The sequence below is a fragment of the Patella vulgata genome, chromosome 4 (assembly GCF_932274485.2).
Source record: "Patella vulgata chromosome 4, xgPatVulg1.2, whole genome shotgun sequence".
NCBI lineage: Eukaryota > Metazoa > Mollusca > Gastropoda > Patellidae > Patella > Patella vulgata.
This window is the reverse complement of record NC_065882.2, coordinates 618,454-639,571: the sequence shown is the minus strand read 5'-3', so window position 1 is coordinate 639,571 and position 21,118 is coordinate 618,454. Positions and strand designations below refer to the sequence as shown.

Sequence of the window (21,118 nt, the reverse complement as noted above, 5' to 3'; positions counted from 1 at the left end):
AATCTGTATCAATTTACAATGAATATAAATCATGAGGAAAAATCAATACACATATCCTGATAACTTAGCTGAATAATGTGGTTTATTCATTTATGTCCCTCACCTGAATTAAGAATAATTAATCAAGATATAGTATTTGGTCATATTTTGGATAATTTACACGTCTTTAAGTGTATACAAGCTAAAATAATCTACACTTGAGGCGTTATGAAATGTTATTAAGATTATTATACATGATACAAAACCACTCAAATTGGAGTATATACAAACACTTTTGTAACGCAAGATACGGCGTAAAATTAACACCTTATTCGAAGGAGTGTTTCCTTAATAATAATTAAACCTGTTGGTGTAATTGCAATAAAACGCTTGTAGAGGTGTAGCTCATTCCAAACACCCTCTAGGGACTACAATTACACCTATCCTGGTGTTCAGTGCTCATGAATATCGATTACACTTTTGCTAAGGATTTATACCCCAATAATTGTTACATCCTTTGGTGTAAATGCAGTATAACATTGGTAGTGGTGTAGCTTATCTAAAACACCCCACAATTACACCTATTCAGGTGTTCAGTAGTCATGATTATCGATTACACTTGTAATGTGTAGCTCTTTTAGTTGGTTATCCTTGTGAAAGTGTTACATTTTAAAAACGCTAGCTGTGATGTAAAGTTTACACTTAATTAACACTGCTTATAGTTTTTAATTACGCCGATTTTTAACAGTGTAGAGTGGGTTATTAATGATCGTTTCAAAGAGAAAATATTTTATATGTTTCTGGGATTTAATTTCTGCTTCCCCAGAGTATTTTTATATCTGGTGGAGAAATTCACCTCCGATATTGTGAAAATCTTTACGAAAAGCAAACTAATTTAACCACGATTCTTAGAGACAGACACGCTTTAGAACTTGCTTAAAAACATTTTACTGGACAACCAAAACCTATCGTGGCACCAGACATGGCTTTTCAAATTGGTCCGATTCGATGATTTTTATATAAAACAATTTTATGGATTCGCAGAACAGATCAAGAAAAGGTTACGGATGAAATTCCAAAACTGCCGACTGATATTATAATTCGAATTGATGATTAGTTAGGTTGGCGAACACCTCATAGTAATATGAAAATGGAAAACGCTTATCTTATAGCAAATAATGGACTGGTATTCTTACGGGGGTGGGGGTGTATTTCTGATCCAGTTCGTGTACATATCTTAAGTTTTTATTGGATATTCCCCACGTGATTATAAATAACAAGTTGAATAAAGTCAGTAATTATCATATTACTTGGACAAAAAGTCTAAAAAATACGCTAGTTGCTAATATCGCGTCTCATGCTATTGATCTGGATAGACAACGTTTGAATATGGCGGGGGGGGGGGGGGTCACGGTGGCTAGCTAGTCTGGAGGTAGGTTGTTCGATACCTGTATTGGCCGATAAAGTTCATCCAGATTTTCCGGCGTGGTTCGCCCTTGTCAGTGATGCAGGACGGAGGGCCTGACAAGGACAGCCGTCTAGTCGTTCGGATGGAACGAAAACCCGAGGTCCCGTGTACACATTGGCGTGCACGTAAAAGATCCCTTGACAGTCGGAATTAGGCCGTAGTGCAAAATAGTGTCCGGGCAAAATTTCCCTCATAGCACACTGTACTAACGATGCATAACTATGGTAGGCTACAGTATACACACTCTTCTGGACGGAGCACGCGATGCTACTTCCCTATTAGTTTCATATTATCATATTTCAGTATTCATTTACTAATAACTCGGTTTAAACTTTTTTTATTGAAATTTTACTCACCATTAATTTCCGAAAGAGAGAGAGAGAGAGAGAGAGAGAGAGGGAGAGAGAGGGGGGGGGAGAGAGTTTAACGTCCACTCGATACAAAATAGGTCATTTCGGAACTAACACGTGGTTCAATTTTATTTCAGTAATTCGCTTGCGCGTAGGGGGTCTTTAGCAGTGGGAAGAAACCGGAGGACTCGGAGAAAACCCACGAGGCTGGACAGGCAACCCTACTCCTTGCCACGTAAAACTGGGGAATCAAAACCATGCCAGTTGACTCAATGACAGACCTTATGATACAGCGCGCACGTGACAATCATTTTTATGTCAAAATATAGTCATTAACTCCCTTATAAAATGGCCAGTGTCTTCCCCAAGCACAGGAAAGTACATGTCGCATCGACTGGAGTTGGTGCTAAAAACAATAGCGCACAGGCGGACTAATTTAAGTAAAGTATCGTGCTGTTTTAATGTAGAATGGCCTAGTTGTACTTTCCTCGTAACCAATTCTCGTTATACATGTACTACACGATGAAACGACGGGAAAAGGAAACGGAAGCCGATCAGCTAACAAGACACATCACGGTGCAAGGGAAGTAACTACAGTTATAGTAACAAACGAACAAAACTAAATACAGCCACAGATGAAACCAACCACCGCGATCAGCAAGAGCCGATACCAGAAATATTTTACCACAAAACATCGACTGGGTACAACAACAGTGCAGGTATTAACCTTACGTAGCCCTTGATTCGTTCAGCAATCCGACCGACATTTGTGTCTTTAATTGTCGATGTTGCAGACTCGTGAGCCAGGCAATGAAACCGTCCAGTCATTCGACTGGAACAATAAACAGTCCGAGGACCCTATACACTTTTCCTTGCACGTAAAGAATTTTTGGCAGTATTAACAGTATGTCGCGGCAAAACTAGTCCAGATGGAGCAGAACGTTAAAGCTTAACCCTAACCCCAACCCTGGACTTACCTGTTATTTAGCTAGCACCTTATTCACCGATCCACTGTGGCCTGCGTGATCCCAAAAATTGCAGTTGTGAGCAATGTATTCGAATTTGAGACTTTTGTTTTAGAAAATACTGCTGCAGGTGTCGAGACTAGTTTAAAAACAATCGGTTGGGATTTTATCTCCACTTTGAAACTTTTGGATGGCCGAATTACAACAAATTACAGCAAACATTACAAATCCATTATTTACTAGTGTATATGGACTGGCCTGTAGGATTTCACAAACAAAACAAAAGAATGGCTGTTGTTGGCTGGTAGATAAATTAAATGGGCTTTAACATACTACCTGTCTAGACCATCTTGGCTAATGAAGACTGGCATATGCTATGTGGTGTGCTATTAGTGATTTTTTTCCCGGTCGAATCCCCGGTTGTACGTGACAAGGAGTAGGGTCGCCCGTCCATCCTCGTGGGTTTTCTCCGGGTCCTCCGGTTTCCTCCCACTGCTAAAGATCGCTACGCGCAAGCAAATTATTGAAATAAAATTTTAAAAACCATATGTTAGTCCCGAAAAGACCTAGTTTGTGTCGAATGGACGTTAACCCTCCCCCCCCCCTCTCTCTCTCTCTCTCTTTCCCCAAGCAGTGGCGAATCCGCCTACTCTTTATTGATAGTCAACCGTTAAGGGCTCTTTTCGTGAACGTATAACACACGATGTCAGTTTTGCGTCCTATTCTAACGACTATACACATTTGTTGTTTGTCAGGCCCCCCGTCATGCACCACTGACAGGGGAAATCGGACTAGAAAATCCCCCATATCTGGATCGAATCCGGGACCGTTACGGTTTTTAGCCACAGGGTCTTACGGTGGATAAGACGCTGGATCGCTAGTCTGGGGGTTGCTGGTTCGTTTCCGGTGTAGGACAGCAGCTGTCTAGTCGTTCGGATGTTACAAAAAATCGAGGTCCCGTGTACACATTGGCGTGTACGTAAAAGATCCCTTGACAATTGGAATTCTTTATGAGTAGGTCATAGTGCCGCTGCCCAGGCAAAATTTCCATCATAGCACAATGTGTGGCGTAGGCCTGGAATCATTATCCCAGTCGGAGCAGAACAGTAGGAAGCTAAACCTCATTTCATTTCATTTTCATTTCTTACTCACCGAGACACCTTGCTTCTCGTAGTTGACTTTTTTTTATATCTATGCTTACTGAAGCATCCAGCGTATCTTTACTAATGGGTATTAATTTGATAAATGTCCATTTAGGAAGCCCAGGAATGACCCGCTTTGTCTTTAAGTTTTAATAACTTTTTGTTAATGCTGATGACCCATTAGAAATTTGATTTGTATTCAAAATCCAACCAAGTGCGAAGTAAAAGATCAGTTCCTTTCAACACACTGGAAATTATCAATGGTGTGCACATTTATGGTCGGAGAGCATCTGGTATGATATGAAAATAGTTGTCTTTAGGGTTTACACAAATTTTCTCCTGATATCATAGGTGAGAAGCGGAACTGCGGGGGTCAAATTCACATGAATATCTTTAATCGGTAGCCTGGAGGTCGCGTGTTCGATCCCTGCATTGACCGAGAAAGTTCATCGGGGAGCTGTCTAGTCGTTCGGATTGTCCGAAAAACCGAGGTACCGTGCAGACATTCATTGGCTTGCACGTAAAACATCCCTTGGCAGTTGGAATTCGATATAAGAATAGACCATAGTGCCAATTTCCCTCACAGAACAGTGTATGGCGTATACCCGTCTTCAGTAGCCCAGTCGGAGCAGAACCGTAGGACGTTAAACCCCATTTCATTCCATTTCCCAATCACATTTAGGGGACCATCCTACGCGGTAAGACCCAACCCTAACAATTCTCTGGTGGTACAGTCTGCCTACCCAGCAATTCTCCGTTGGTACAGTCTGCCTACCCAGCAATTCTTTGGCGGTAAAGTCTGCCTACCCAGCAATTCTTTGGCGGTAAAGTCTGGCTACCCTAGCAATTCTCCGGTGGTAAAGTCTGGCTACCCAGCATTCGCCTGACATTTTACTTGTCTTGATCCGGAGATCGTTAAATAAAAACAAGGAAACAAAAGCCTAGGCAAACTTGTTTGTAAACACTTCTACGATCCTGACCCGAGCAATCTTCTTAAGGGAGTGAATTAGCGGAATACAAAAAATAAAATCTTGTTATTTCTTTGTTGGTTTTATTGCGTCCATACAATCGCTAATGTCCCTTTAAGTGTATTTATGTTCATATAGTTTTATCGTATACAGAAATGGTCGAAATTAGAATTACGGGACTGATCAATATGGCCGACTTCCGGTTGTTGTTTGGTTATTTTGGTGTACAATTGGCACGGTACGGCCAATCACAATTATTTATTTTAACATTCCAGTGCAGATTCGCTGGACAGTTCATCGTGATGAGATGACCATTTGAACATTGCTGAAATTTACCACAATCATCGTGACGGCGGTATTCACCATTTTTACATCCTGTGAAAACAAAAGTTAAAGATGTGATTTGACGAACTGGATGATTGTTTGCTATTTGTCTCTCAGGGTTTAAAAATCGGTCGTTGTCTTAAAGATACATTATGGGAGTATTTCTAAGAGAGTATTAAAGATACATTATGGGAGATAAGATAAAGAGATGGCAGTTCTCGCTATAATAGTTAAAAACTAGATAGTGTAAAGGTAATTTGCTGGAAATTTCAGTCCAATTGACCCACTATGAGCCGAGAAAGAAGCGGGTGAAATTTTTGCATAGTCTCGCTCATCATTACTAAAATCATTAATATAAACAGCATAGTCTCGATTATCCACTTTTTTTGATTTAATTATCAGTGGCCGTTAGCGGCATATAGGAATCTAATCCAGCCAACATCGAAGGCTAGCCTTGACATCGAAAGTTTATTATGGTCTGGATAAGTTAATTAATGTCTAATTGATAATTTAGATAACATTTCAGGCCTAAAGAAAGACTTGTAATAAGCAGATTTTGCTCTTGCATAATGCATGTTCAATTAAAGATATCGTCACTTACAACGGGAGACAACTGTTCGCCGGAAACTGGGATCGACATGTCACACCAAGGGGGTACAAGTTGCGATTAGAAAACCACGAGTTGCTGCTAGCTGCTCATATTCTACTACAGGACAACTCTAGGAAACTAATCTACATTTCAGACAATTATAGGACAACTAATCTACATTTCAGACAATTCTGACAACTGTAGGGAAACTAATTGTACTAGGTTTCCCTCAAATGGTTGATGCTGACAGAAACGGCAAATGATCGTATAATGGACCTTTACATGCCCTACAGAAGCTTTTGGGTTTTTTTATTTCTGCTTCGCCGATGTCAATCTACCCACGTTGAATTCAAGCGATCAGTCGCCGTGTTGGTGTAGCCAAGGTTTAAAACACGATATTTTAATTATCTAAAATCTGGAATATATAAAGGTTTTTTTTTAACTTGCGTCTTTTCGGCACCAATGAATAATGACAACAGCCATCCATCGGATTATTTGCTTTATGGTACTGGTGACATTGTGTTTGTACTTTATGGTACTGGTGACGTTGTGTTTGTACTTTATGACTCTGACAAAGAGATAGGAAGTTACCATGTTTTAACCCTTGAAAGCCAGCAGCGACCCTCGCTCGTTCTGTGCCTTTTCCATTCTACTCAATTGTCACTCGGGTTATTAATAGTTGGACTATATTCGTCAAATTTAAAACCACCATTGAGCGTGTATAGTGCTGCAGTTCGACTCCTTAACTTTATTGGTTCCTTCCAGATATCCTGAGCTCAAGTGTCTATGCAAGTCATGAGTTCGATTCCGTGCCTGTCTGTTATATGGAGTATTATCACCACCCTAACCTCGTGGGTTTCTTCCAGATATTCTGGTTCCCTCCCCCCCCCTCCACGTCTGTGATCACTAGGAGCAAGCAAGTTATTGAATGAAATATGTACCAGATTCGTCTCGACCCCCTTTGTTTTCTCCTGTCTTATCAGATGTATGCCGTACCAGTACACCGATTACAAACAACGAGAGTTCATATAGGCTATGCCTATTCCTCAATCCCTTTCAAATACTGAATAAAATATATATAAATATTTACTTGTGTTCAAAGGAGTCTTTTTGGTAGTCGTTGGTGGAGTGGTAGTAGCCTCGGCTGTAGTCGTGGTCGGAGTGGTAGTAGCCTCGGCTGTAGTCTTGGTCGGAGTGGTAGTAGCCTCGGTTGTATTCGTGGAAGGGGTGGTAGTAGCCTCGGTTGTAGTGGTATTAACATTTGTATTGGTGATTGGTATACAGTTGGCATCTCTGGGCCAGGTACATGTTACCTTGTTGACACTCCAGTGAAGTCCGGGTGCACAATCATGTACGTAGAGAACATTATGGGAACATTGTAGAAATTTGGAACATTCGGGATGACGACGATATTCCCCATGTGAACATCCTGTTAAATACAAAATAGGTTTATTTTAATGGCCTGATTTTGTCTAATAGTTTGGATTGTCACTCATCTACGACGGGAGCAATTACTATATAATAGACGGATGTTAGTGTGGCCATATTCAAGGGGGTGGGTGGATGGTCAAATGGTTAGCGCGTGTGCGTTCGATTCCACGGTTGTACGTGACAAGGCGTAGGGTCGCCCATTCAGCCTCGTTGGTTTTCTTCGGGTCCTCCATTTTCTTCCCAGTGCTAAAGACCCTTACGCGCAAGCGAATTAATGAAATAGAATTGAACTATATGTTAGTCCCGAAATGACCTAGTTTGTGTTGAGTGCACGTTAAACACCATGTATTGATTCCTAAAAGCGATCGATTTCCGACTATTTTCGCCACATGTACGACTGGTAGATAATACCTTATCATCAGATAGCGAACGCTGTCATTATTGTTTATTATCATTATTGTTATAAAACGCTAAATGTAGCGCCATCTTCGACAGGTGCGCTGTACATAATTATGGAATGAAATGGAGTTTAACGACGGCGGCGCTACGTTCTACTCGTATATCGAATTCAAACTGCCAAGGGATCTTTAACATGCACACGAATGTGTACATGGGACGTTGTCATTTGCTGCACCACTGACAAGGAGAAACCACGCCGGAACAAGGTAGAAATTGTATGCAACCCGAGTGATAGCGCGCTGTAGAGGTATATGCTACATGTGTGATGTTCATACCCTTATCTACGTACATAAGAAACACAGCATACACTACACTCAAATAAAACTGAATATACAAACCGGCGGACAAGACACAAAACACACATACATTGCAAGCAATAAACAACAAACATCAAATCAACTGAATGGATCCGGGGGACATATTAAAGGAAGAAAATCGCTAATATTTGTGACCTAGAAATTGACACAAATGGGTCGCAACGCATATAATATGAATGTATATAAACTGATTTAAATAGTTTCTTTTTTACTCTAATTTCTAATCAGTTATGTTCGGCAAAATACGCCAGAAGTCTCAATCGAATTGAAATCTCTAGCGTCTGGTTATTCCAGTCTACACCGATAGTATTTATTGCGTATGCTCTCCAGATAAGAATATGATGTCACCGTTTGCCTGGTTTTCCGAGTCCCTGTTACAAATGGCGCTGAAACGCATTATGGTACACGATTCGTGTACCAATGGTAAAATGTGTATTTTGTCTTATATATTGAATATCAGAACCCCATCTTTGTCCGGTAAGATCACAACATCAATGTTGATTTAAATTGACAAATAATTCGCGTTTTGAATGTTGAAGATTTTGGATGTTATTGAGTTCGAGACTTAGCTACTTTAAATCTAAAAGATAAGTTATAAGAAACTATAACTAAACTGACCGGTTGCAGGATAGTGTCGTCTGGTTACAAGATGTTCTGTTGAGGTTGTTTCTGACTGACAGTTGGCAATTTCTGGACTTAAACACGCACCCTTACTAACACTCCAGTGTGATCCAGTTGAACAATTCGACACCTTGAGAACACCATTTATACAGATTTGATATTTTGAACATTCTGGGTGACGAAGAAATAGATACTGTCCAATTCGACACTCTGTTAATTAAACATGTAAAGTAAAATATATTATGTAAAAGCTAAATGTGCAGGCCTTTTTTCTGGCTTCACACAATCTGATTAAAACACAGATCCAATTTCGTTTCGTTTTTATAATGCAAAATTTCGATTTTACTTGTCTTTAGTACACTTGGATCTAGAAGCGTTGTTATTTAACTCGTGTTCTGCTTGACATGAGGGGTCAGACAATCAAATGGTCTGTCGAATCGAGCGTTTGACCTATTTTTTGCGCGGAACTGTTCTTTGACATTAGCGGCAATAGAAATAAAAACAAAGCAAAAGTAGATAAAAAAAATACATGCGGTCGCTAATTGGTTAATCGAATGACTGACGTAATCGGGTCAAATGTCGCTTGCTTGGTACCTGGCGTCATAGAACGTGAACTCCTACTATATCTAAATGTAGTGTAGGCCATCGAAAGTATAAAAAAACGAAACGAAATATAGATCTGTATTTTAATTAGATTGGGCTTCACATGTTGTATAAATACAATAATCAACTCTCCAGACCTTTGGGTAAATGAAATGGGGTTTAACGTCCTACTATTCTGGGCTCCGAACTGGGCTAATGAAGACGAGCATACGCCATACAGTGTACTATGAGGGAAATTTTGGACGGGCAGCGGCGCTACGGCCTACTCATATCTTTTACGTGCAGGCCAATGTGTACAGAGGACCTCGGCTTTTCGTCCCACCAGAACGACTAAAATATATGGAAACTTTGCTGAAATCCCTTTTAAGATTAAAAGATCTAAGATAATTTTAAAACTGACCCGTTTCGGATTCTGTATCAGGATCGTTGGATGTTTCTGTACCGGCAGTACAGTTAGCAAATTCTGGGCTTAAACACGATAATCTGCGTTCACTCCAATGTAATCCATTTTCACATCTCAATACAGTTTGAATACCATTAAGACAGATAATAAACTTGTTACAATCACTGTGTCGTAGAAAACTATATTCTCCTATTTCACATCCTGTAAAATAAACATTTCACCTAAATCAGTTCAATCGTCAATTCTTCCGAGTCACACAAACTAGGTCATTTCGGGACTAACATATGGTTTAATTTTATTTACATAATTCGCTTGCGCGTAGGGGTCTTTAGCAGTGGGAGGAAACCAGAGGACCCGGAGAAAGCCCACGAGGTTGGACAAGCGCCCCTCCTCATTGCCACGTACAACCGGGGATTCGACGCCAGTCGACTAAATGATACAGCACGCACACGCTAACCATTCAGCCACCCACCCCCCCCTCCGAGTCATATGAAAAATGTTTATTTTAAAATTTCAAAACATAAACATACATTATGCAAGAGCTAAATCTGCCTGTTGCAGATCTTTCTTTAGACCTGAAATGTGATATTTACTGGATTTAAATCTGATCCATCAGCCGTTGATGATTAAACGCAAAAATGGATAATCGAGACAACGACAGCAATGATATTCGAGGCTACAAGATTTTTAAAATGAGTATTTCTCAGCTTAGAGTGAAGAATTTGACTGAAATTTTCAGAATATTCCCGTTACATTATCTAGTTTTTAACTATTATAGTGAGAACTGCCAACTCGTTATCTAATGTCCCATAATGTATTTTTAAGTAAAGCTATATGAATGAAATTTTCAGAATATTCCCGTTACATTATCTAGTTTTTAACTATTATAGCGAGAACTGTTATTTCTTTATCGAATCTTCCATAATGTATCTTTTTATAATTTGGAACTAAAGCGTTAGAAGAAATAAAAAGCAAAATTTTAACAGGTGGCGCTGAAGAACAGAAAATCAAATTCGTATGGCCTTAGGGGGAGATTTCTTTATGGTGTAATATGTCGACCCTTGAAACGATGATAAAATTAGATTCTTAATCAGATATATATGTTTAAGAAAAGCTATGATGAATTGTAACTTGACAATGAAATAAAATGGGGTTTAACGTCTTACTGGGCTAATGAAGACAGGTATACGTCATAAAGTGTGCTATGAGGGAAATTTTGCCCGGGCAGCGGCACTACAGCTTATTCTTATTTCGAATTACAACGCAAATATAAACACGGGAGCTCGGGTTTTTGTGCCATCTGAACTACTAGGGGGTGCTCGATTTTCATCTTCAACTGAATTATCAGTAAAATGAAATGCGATCGTTTGTCTGTTATCGCTCGTTGCTTCAATCAGTTATATAGTAGGATAACTCGTGTTTGTCATGTTTGTCGTCACTTCCCGTTTCTTCACGTGCTTGATACACATCTCCCGTAGCAATAATCTCTATGTTAAAGTTATATTTGGGATATATTTAACGAGTTCTATCACATATTTTATAATGACTGACACCAATATTGTCCTTTAAGCGCTCACTAATGCTAGGAGATCAGACGTTACTCGAACAGACACCATTAATCGTCGGGTTGGCGCTTGGGGAAACCCCTATATTTTTCTCTGTATGCACTCCATAGGTGTTTTTCAGGGAATCCAGTATTTTTCTAGTAAGATTGGATGTTTCTACTTCCCATTTCATATATAGCAAAATTGCCATACTTTTACTGGAAATAACCACCCTATAAATACTTTTCTGGGAAATTATCTTTAAATGAATACAATATTGCATAAATAAAGAATATAAATCTGGCTATAATTACCTAATGTTTCCACAAGAAGAAATATGGTGACCACCAAAGCTTTCATCATTGATATATGCACACAATATGCACAACACAAACAATTGATATAAATTATTTAACTCTACACTTTATTTACATACCAAACAAATTTTGCTAGACCCACCTCCTTTTGTCACAAACTTCATTTTCGTCCAATAGAAACCTACCAGCTACACATTGATAAAATAAATCTTGACCCCTTTCAAAGATGGTTTCCGCCCACAGGTTAGAGACCCACCCCCTCTCAAAGATCGTTTCCGCCTACTGATTAGACACGCCCCCTTATTTCAAAAACTAGACATTCGTTCAATAGAAACCTACCACATACACCATGGGTAAAAGATACCTTTAAAATATATTTATTGATCTCTGTCAAAGATGTTTCCGCCTACTTTTGAACACGTGACATTTAGAGACCAATAGAAACCTACCAGAAACATTATCTAATTGTAGATATATAGATATGTATTGATTCCTAAAAGCGATCGATTTCCGACTATTTTCCCCTCATGTACATCTGATAGAAATTATCTTATTATCAGATAACGCTGTCAGCACTGTTTATTATTATTATATAGCGATATCTTCAACAGGTGCGCTGTAAATTATGAAAACAAAAATAAAAATAAAATCAGTAAAATATAAATATGTATAAAAACAGTAAAATAAATACAAATTACAACAAACTAAAAATGTTGATAAATTTACTAGTCAAAGTCTATATTAAAAAACAGTTTTGAGATTAGATTTAAAAAGGCAAGAAATTCGACTGCTATGTTCCGTAACTTTAATAGTAAGTGCATGAGGACCGCACTACACACAAAACAAAATTCTACAAGATAAACCTGCGGACAAGACAGAAAATAGACATTGCACCAAATAAACAAATACCAAATCAAGTAAATGGATCCAGGGGCCAGCCGTAAGGTGGAGTACATTATAGTTCTGTAAGGGGCAGGGACTGTTAATATTACCCAAATAGACTAATACACTGCTCCGTCTAAAACACATTGATCAACTTACATGTGTCTTCTCATTCTCATTGAAATAAAATTGAACCATGTTAGTCCCGAAATGACCTAGTTTGTGTCGAGTGGACGTTAACCCCTCTCTCTCTCTCTCTCTCTCTCTGTTATTACAACACTGTTCTTATTTCTTTTTGTAGTGTCGCTATTTGGTTCTGGGGCTGGGGATGGTTTTTTATTTGTTTTTCAATAATCCGGATTATTTACTGTAGGTGGGAGGGCGGTGGGGTTGGGGGGGGGGGGGGCTAACTTTTAGGCAATCAGACGGGTAAACTGAAAAAAAAAAATATTATTACATCTAGATGACAAAATAAAGTGTCAGAAATCTAATAAAACACTAATTGTATTTTTCTTTTAATTGAATACCACGAATTTGTACTGAATTGACTATGGATTAAAACATTTTGCCTGGAGACACTATACTTTGTGCGACATTTTTCGGCATCGATTATTAATTATGAATGCAGCTGCAACAGTCTGATTGGATGGTTGGAAATCAGAACGGCATAGAGTGGGATTTCGGTTACAAAACCATTGGACAACTTTGAAGTTGTTGTATTCACTCACGGGCTAGAATAGCAGAAAAACGCATTTGCGACGGTTAGATTTTCAAAATTGTCTCCGGGATGGCAAGGCCCTACACCCCACGACGACTGATTTGTTGTTTGGGATTCAGGCCAGCGACCTATTAGGTAGGCTATAGCGGACCACATTTCAGTTGCTGTATTGACGGGCTAGACGAGCAGGAAAACACGTTTGGGGCCGTCAAATGTTCCAATATTTTCTTGGGGTGTCCGTACACAGTAAGCTTCGCTCACACAGAAGACCGACGCCGCCTCCTGTAACCCGGAATTTTTTCGGGCATTTCGGGCTCTGCCCCCTCCCTAACTGTCATTGAACCCGTACATCTATATGTTTATAGAGTATTGTTGGTAGAATAGCACAATAAGTACACATCAATAGGGTTAACATTTTATTATCGAAATTTAATGGAATAGAAAAAAAACTTTCAAACGATAATATGGGCATGACAAGACGTGTCACACTGATCCGCAGTGAATATTCGCTGGGCCACTACAATCACTGATAAGGATGACATCGATGCGACTTAATGAGCCAAAAATATTAACTTAAATTCTAAAACATTTTTCTTTATGTATTAGGAAAATAAAGGCGTTTGACTTATTTGTTGGTAAAATTATTTCCTATTTAGTGCAAATTGGTATTAAAATGAGTAAAAGCCTCCATTCTGTACGAACTAGAACGTCTTATGTAAACAATGCACGCGCCAATGAGCCAATGATTCACGCCGCGTGATGATACGTCACGTGTTAAAGGTTTTCATCTTTTTAGATATTAGAAGACTTTCGTAATCCTCTGTGGAACAGGTTAAAGACGTGTGTCTCGTTGCCTGACAACCCATCTTTCATGATTTTTTCTTTGATGTTGGCTGTTATATATATATATACAGGCTGTTATATATATATATATATATATATATATATATATATATATATATATATATATATATAGTAATAAATTACAGGCAACATAGACAAAGGGATTTGTTTTCTACTCCAGCTGTTGTTAACCTTACATGTTATTGCGCATTCTGCGACGATAAAACATTAAGAATAACCCACAAATTAAAATATAAAAAGTTATTGAGGACATAACTAAATAATCATAACGTTGATATAACTAATTTAATTGTCCATTAGGAACTACGCATATTCTAAGCATCAAAGAATTATTTTCTTTATGATCACTTACTTGTTATTCGTGTTCAAAGGACAAGTTCATAAAATCATCAAAACTTCCTGATACATTTTGGTAACATCTCGAGCTTTGATCTGAGCATATGTTCAGATAATAAAATTCAGATAAACCTTCAGATATCTTGGTCGATATGTGTTCTGAAATGGAATGAAATGAAATAGGATTTAACGTCCTACTGTTCTGCTTCGACTGGGATGATGAAGACGGGTATACGCCATGCACTATGACCCACTCTTATACCGAATTCGAACTGCCAAGGGATCTTTTCGTCCCATCCAAACGACTAGACAGCTGTCATAGTCAGGCCCTCCGTTCTGCACCACTGACAAGTGGAAGCGACGTCGTAAAATCCCAATGACAGCTGTCATAGTCAGGCCCTCCGTCCTGCACCACTGACAATTGGAAGCGACGTCGTAAAATCCCGATGAATTTTCTCGGTCAATGTGTTCTGAATATATCGGAAATCTTATTTCGTTTACATTCATTGTGTTCGTGATGGAGTTGGTTCTTTAACGTCTGCTTCCACTAAAATTGATATCGCAGACAAGACGTATAGAGAGCCGGGACTTATTCCTGCTTATTTTGAATATTAATTTTGTAATCTTTCCATCAGCGGCCTTAGGTCATGGAGTGGTTTTAGTGGGAAGTTCTTCGCTTTATTTAAAGATAAGGGAGATAAGATAAAGAGATGGCAGTGCTCGCTATAATAGTTAAAAACTAGATAGTGTAAAGGTAATTTGCTGAAAATTTCAGTCAAATTGATTCACTGTGAGCCGAGAAAGAAGCGGGTGAAATGTTTGCATAGTCTCGGTCATCATTACTAAAATCATTAATATAAACAGCATAGTCTCGATTTTCCACTTTTATTGATTTAATTATCAATAGCCGTTAGCGGCAAATATGAATCTAATCCAGCCAACATCGAAGGCTAGCCTTGACATCGAGAGTTTGTTATGGTCTGGATAAGTTAACTGATGTCTAATTGATAATTTAGATAACATTTCAGGCCTAAAGAAAGACTTGTAATAAGCAGATTTTGCTCTTGCATAATGCATGTTTAATAAACAACATAATGTTTGGTAGTTGATCTGTTCAGACAACAGTTATGCGGACATATGCGTCTCTTCTCTGGATTCGTAGATGCCATCTTTGTGGGTTTAGTGTTTGGCCACAGATCACTAATGATTTCGCCAATTGACTTTAATGTTAATTCTCGTCTCTTAGACCGTCTCTAACTTTTTCCCAAATTTTCGTTGGGTAGAACCTTTCTACCACAGATGGAGCAACATGTGGCAACCTCGTGCCCAAAAGCACCTATGAGGTTCACCACAAGCTGGAAGTAGAAACAAGTAAACATGCAATTTTCGGCTTTACATTTCAACCTAACCAATCTCTCAACTCTACAGCAAAAAGTTAACACAAAATCGCAATGCAAAAGGGGGAAAAAGGGAAAGGGAGAAAAAGACTAAAAATAATTTTCGCCCTACATTCATAGAAATATTTGGTGAGCTGTGTTTGTTTAGGTGACAGAACCGTCTTATCGTAATCTCCCCCCCCCCCCGGACTCGTCTAGCCTACTCTGAAGGTGTCTTTTTAGCGGATCAGTGTTTAGAAGCCGAGTCCGTCTGACCATGACCCTCTTTTACTCCACTATCCTGCTAATCTGGTATATCTCCCCTATATAGTTTAGTGTTTAGATGCCGAGCCCGTCTAACCGTGACCCCCCCTCTTACTTCACTATTCTACTTAATCCAACCGTGGTCATTAGATCGTGGATTAGTTCGAAGATTCGGAGTTTTAGGTCTGGTCTCGGAAGCTAGAGAAGGTTCCTGCCGTTGTGCGGTATGTTGGTGGTCTCCGTCATCCCCTTCTCTCAACCTTGTAGATTTTACAGTCTACCAGAACATGGGTGGCGATACATTTTTCGCCGCTCTCACAGACGATGACTTGGTATTTGCTCTTGAGTTCCTTCCCCAATGCCGTAAGTTTGGCTCCTTGGAAGGACTTGCCTTCCAGTGACCTCACTTGAACGATGTGGGCCTGTTCCTCTCTTCTTTTTGTTGCAAGATTTGGGGAGTCGTTGGAGCCTGGAGTTATGGCTAGGCGAGAAGTTGGATGGCCGAATGGTTAGCGCGTGCGCGTTTTCATTGAGTTAACTGTCGTGGTTTCGATTCGCGAGTTGTACGTTGTAGGGTCGTGTATCCTACCTCGTGGGTTTTCTCCAGGTCATCCGGTTTCCTCCCACTGCTAAAGACCCCTACGCGCAAGCGAATTGTTGAAATAAAATTGAACCATATGTTAATCCCAAAATGACCTAGTTTGTGTCGAGTGGACGTTAAACCCTATCTGTCATGTATTAAACGTTCCGGGCTTTTGTTAGATGTTATGCAGCCACTTGTCAGTGAACTGGCCTTCCGGTCTAGGCCTTTAAAGACATCTTTCAAACTTTGAATATGTTTCCTATGAGTATAGGTGGTTAGATGGCGTTGCATCATAAGGAATGTCATTGAGTCAACTGGCGTGGTTTCGATTCCCTTGTTGTACGTGACAAGGAGTAGGGTCGCCTGCCCAACCTCGTGGGTTTTCTCCCGGTTTTCCGCACCCCCACACGCACACTGCTAAAGACCCCTACGCGCAAGCGAATTATTGAAATAAAATAAAACCATATGTTAGTCCCGAAATGAGCTAATTTCTAGTTTTTGTCGAGTGGACGTTAAACCCATTTTCTTTCTCTCCCTCCCATGATTATCATATAATTTGCCATTGTGAACAAGAATGAACCGATTCCATTATTCTCCAAAATCAGTTGGGAGCATTACCAAACCCATATGGCATAAGTTTAAATTCAAAATAATCTTTTTGAGTTGATAAAGCTATTTCTGCCATCAGTATCTTAAACGTAAACCTAAAGTAGATAACCATTTCAATCCCCACGTTTGTTCCAGAGACATGCCTGGATTGGAGGGGCAAAGCTGGGGCAAAGTCCAAGGTTAAGGGGGCAAAGGCACGAGCTACAACTAGAGGTAGGGGGCCTCCCCCAGAAAATTTTGAAAAACAGGTTGCCGGAAATGCAGCCTGGCAGTATTTCAGGCACTGAACGACGAGGTAAAGTGTCAAACGAACGGACTTGCGAATCACGACGAAGCCCACTCACGAGCGTCAAAGTAGGGAGTCCTCCCCTAGAAAATTTTGAAAAATAGACTGCCGGAAATGCTGTCTTACAGTATCCTGTCAGGCACCGATCATCGAGATAAATAGATCTGACCAGATACCGTCCGTTGCCTGATCACTAGTTTATCCGACTAGAGAACAAAATGTCAAACGAACGGACTTGCGAACCTCAACGAATTCCCCTTGTGAGCGCCAAAGTAGCGAGTCCATTGGGGGCCTCGCCAAGAAAATTTTGAAAAATAGACTGTCGGAAATGCTCTACAACATGAACGTTTATGACTGAGAGTGGATGTGGGATTTATTCACCGTAGAAGGTATTGATTACCGAAACGTATCACAAATACTTTTTTTTATTTTTTTATTTGCCCCCCCCCCCCTCTGGCGCCGCCACTGTATGGGAGATTAGACAAAGAGATGACAGTTCTCGCTATAAGTTACAAAATAGATCACGTAAATAAAATATACTAAAAATTTCATTCAAATTGCTCCACTCTGAACCGAGATATTAGCTTTTGAATTTTAGGCCTAGCCTCGATCATCATTACTAAAAACAGAGTCTCGATTATCCATTTTTACGTTTGATTATTTTTCAAAAAATATATTCCAATCCGCTAAATACTACAGGCTAGCGGTGGCATCGATAGATGATTATGGTCTGGATAAGTTAATTAATGTCTAATTAATAATTTAGATAACATTCCAGGTCTAAAAAAAAGACCTGCAATAGGCAGGTTTAACTCTTGTGTAGAATAACTAGACGCTAGAAATTTGCACTCGATTGAGATTGCTGACTTATTTCGCCGAACATAACTGATTTGAAATTGGAGTAAAAACGGAAACCATTAAATGTAAATCAGTTTATATACATTCATATTACAGTATTATATGCGTTGCGACCCACTTTTGTGAATTTCTAGGTCCCAAATATTAGCGATTTAGCTCCCTTAAAGCACTGGGTTGTCTGAACACAGATCAGCGGAATACCAAACTAGGGGATTGTCAAGAAATCTATTAACCATGTGTACAATGACATCTAAATGGCATACTTTTAGGAGGAAGCCCGTATATCAAGCACTATTCAAATATATCTTCAATCACAAACTGTACAATATGCATACACCTCCGTTCATCTTAAAGGACCACATTGGCCTCAGTCAATATCACATATGTGATAGAACTGGTTAAACACCTTCCAAATATAATTTTAACATGGAAATCATTACTACGATAGATGCGCAGTGCAGATTTGAAGAAACGAAAGTGACGAAAGCAAAAGGAAAACACGAGTTATCCTTCTATATAGCTGACTAAAGTGACCATGTGATAATGACTGACACCAATATTGTCCTTTAAATAGCGACCAAATACAAATAAGATGTCTACATAAAGACAAAGTTGAAATTAAAGTAATGCAACTATTTGTATACTATTATAAACCAGAAAGAGTGACATTTATAATTTTAGCATCAAAATTGGTGTTAAGTACTGATTTATTTTTACAAGACGTTTTCAACAAATTTAAAAGGCTTTATTGTATGTAACAGATGTTGACAACTGTTTGAACAATACAAGTATAAATAGAAAACTTTATTTAAATATTCTGTTCATACTAGAAAAGGTACTTCTCTTCACCATACTATTACTATGTTAGCACAGTCGGCCTCGACAAATCTAATTAAAATATAGATCTATATTTCGTTTCGATTTTTTATACTTTCGATGACCACCTACACTACATGAAGATCTGACCAATTGTACTGAAAGTTCGGGTCAGAGGTCATACGAGCGGCTTTTGACCCTATGGTGCTTAACGTTTGATTAGCCAATCAGCGTTGATGTTTCTAGTGGGTTACCCACAGTTCCGTGCATCACACACCAAAAACTCGCCGTAACAGACCTTTTCATTCAAATCAACCAGAACGCGGGTTACATAACAACTCTTCCAGATCCTAGTGTAGTAAAGACAAGTAAAACGAAATTTTGAACTATAAAAAACGAAACGAAATAGGATCTGTGTTTTAATCAAATTGGCCTGAACATCAATTTCAAAATAAATAAAAAAAGATTCGATTACGGAAATAGACTTCTTATAACTGACCCATAATGAATTGCTTTTAGACAGTATAATTCTACTTCTATCTGGTCGAAGATCCTCCGTTAGAAATATTACTTTAACTTTTAAATATGCCCCGTTATTCCTGAAGCAATGGCTGGAGAAATCTCACTCTAGCCATTACTGTACAGAGCGAAATCTTGAGTCTTTGACCGCCCAATCAAATCTCTCCTCGGGGGAATTGTCACGAACTGACCGCTTAACGGCCTACTGATTCAAGTAAAATTGGATGCGTCAGGAGCAAACATCGATACTCGCATCGGTAAATAGTGCCGTCGCTATAGTTCGCTATTGGAACGACAATTCGTGACAGAAATCTCCTATATAAGCCTCCTCTATAGATTCTGTAAACTTGTACCAACATTAATTACTGCCCACGTACCTTTATGTATTCAATAATAATTATCCATATTTGTGGAGAAAATCCATGAAAATTTATCGAAAGAGGACAAGTAAAAAACTGTTGGTAGTCGTATTTCTATCCAGTTTGTTGAAACACAAAAGGCTACGTAACACGACAGTCCGTCTCTTTGATCTGGGGTTTTCCCTAAATCCAAATGTATTAAAAGATGGTATGATATATAGATTCCACGTGTGGTGATTATACAATCTATATGTTTGTAGATATTTTAAATAGCCTCGTATGTCACACATTAGTATTTCTGCAATATTTTCCTATGCACTGGTTAATTGAGCACACTAAATGTCATGCGTTATGACGTAATTATGTAGCCGCGATTGTCATTATAGAATTCGGGTAAATCCCGATTGATTTGTTACGCTGTAATGTATTGGTTGTTGACCGGTCTGTTGACCTGTCATAGTTTGGTGAGTCTGGCAGTGTTTAGATGGATTAGATCTAATCAATCTATGAGGAGTATATTATTATTCCTCAGGTCCAATCCCTATAGGATATTGTGTGGTCTTATCTTTCTTGGAAAATACTTGTTATCTCCCTTTAATCATAATCACATCATACGAGCAATGGCAGTCAAGCGGCAAGGGCACTGCATTATCGACTAGAATTCGGCAGATAGAACGAACGCCCGAGGTTTGAAATACAAGAAAAGGTGGCGTATAACACGTTTGTTTTAATACGCTTATCTCACTACAACCGACGCATTACGTTGACAGACATTAAATCACATACCTCCCAGTTCACTCTTAACTCATCAATAATATAAGATCTCCTGAAGATCATAAGATCCAAATTTTAGTAATTTGATTGGATAATATTAGATTGATTTTAGTGTTTAGCCAATCAAAATTGAAGTATCTACTAAAATTTTGATTTTATCTTTAGTTAAAATTTCGTGAAACAGGGTCCTGGCCCCAGTTTGACAAAGCATTCCCAGATTTAATTTAAGAATTTACTCAACTTCCAATCAGTGTTTATGAGAAATATCTTTAATCCAGAAACACAAAAATTTACACATAGATTCTTTTTGATTTGATGTATTGGATACACTTAAACATACATTATGCAAGAGCTAAATCTGTCTATTGCAGGTCTTTCTTTAGGCCTGAAATGG

General features: G+C 38.9%; 1 protein-coding gene across 1 annotated transcript; it reads right to left on the bottom strand.

Moving 5' to 3' along the window:
* Nucleotides 1–4,928: 4,928 nt before the first annotated feature.
* LOC126817655 (probable chitinase 10) lies at nt 4,929–11,615 on the bottom strand. Its single transcript, XM_050544761.2, has 5 exons — nt 11,478–11,615; nt 9,617–9,820; nt 8,611–8,823; nt 6,876–7,214; nt 4,929–5,247 (listed from the first exon to the last, which is right to left on the bottom strand). The coding sequence occupies exons 1-5, from the start codon at nt 11,524–11,526 to the stop codon at nt 5,087–5,089; spliced, it is 966 nt and encodes a 321-aa protein (XP_050400718.2). The 5' UTR covers nt 11,527–11,615; the 3' UTR covers nt 4,929–5,086.
* Nucleotides 11,616–21,118: the final 9,503 nt, after the last annotated feature.

Bases quoted from the DNA above. Each gene is read 5' to 3' on its own strand.
- LOC126817655 (XM_050544761.2), bottom strand. From the start codon at position 11,526: ATGATGAAAGCTTTGGTGGTCACCATATTTCTTCTTGTGGAAACATTA. The intron at 7,215-8,610 runs GTCAGTTTAGTT...TGTATTTAACAG, and splicing joins ACGACACTATCCTGCAACCG to GATGTTCACATGGGGAATAT. The intron at 5,248-6,875 runs GTAAATATTTAT...TTGTTTTCACAG, and splicing joins AAAGACTCCTTTGAACACAA to GATGTAAAAATGGTGAATAC.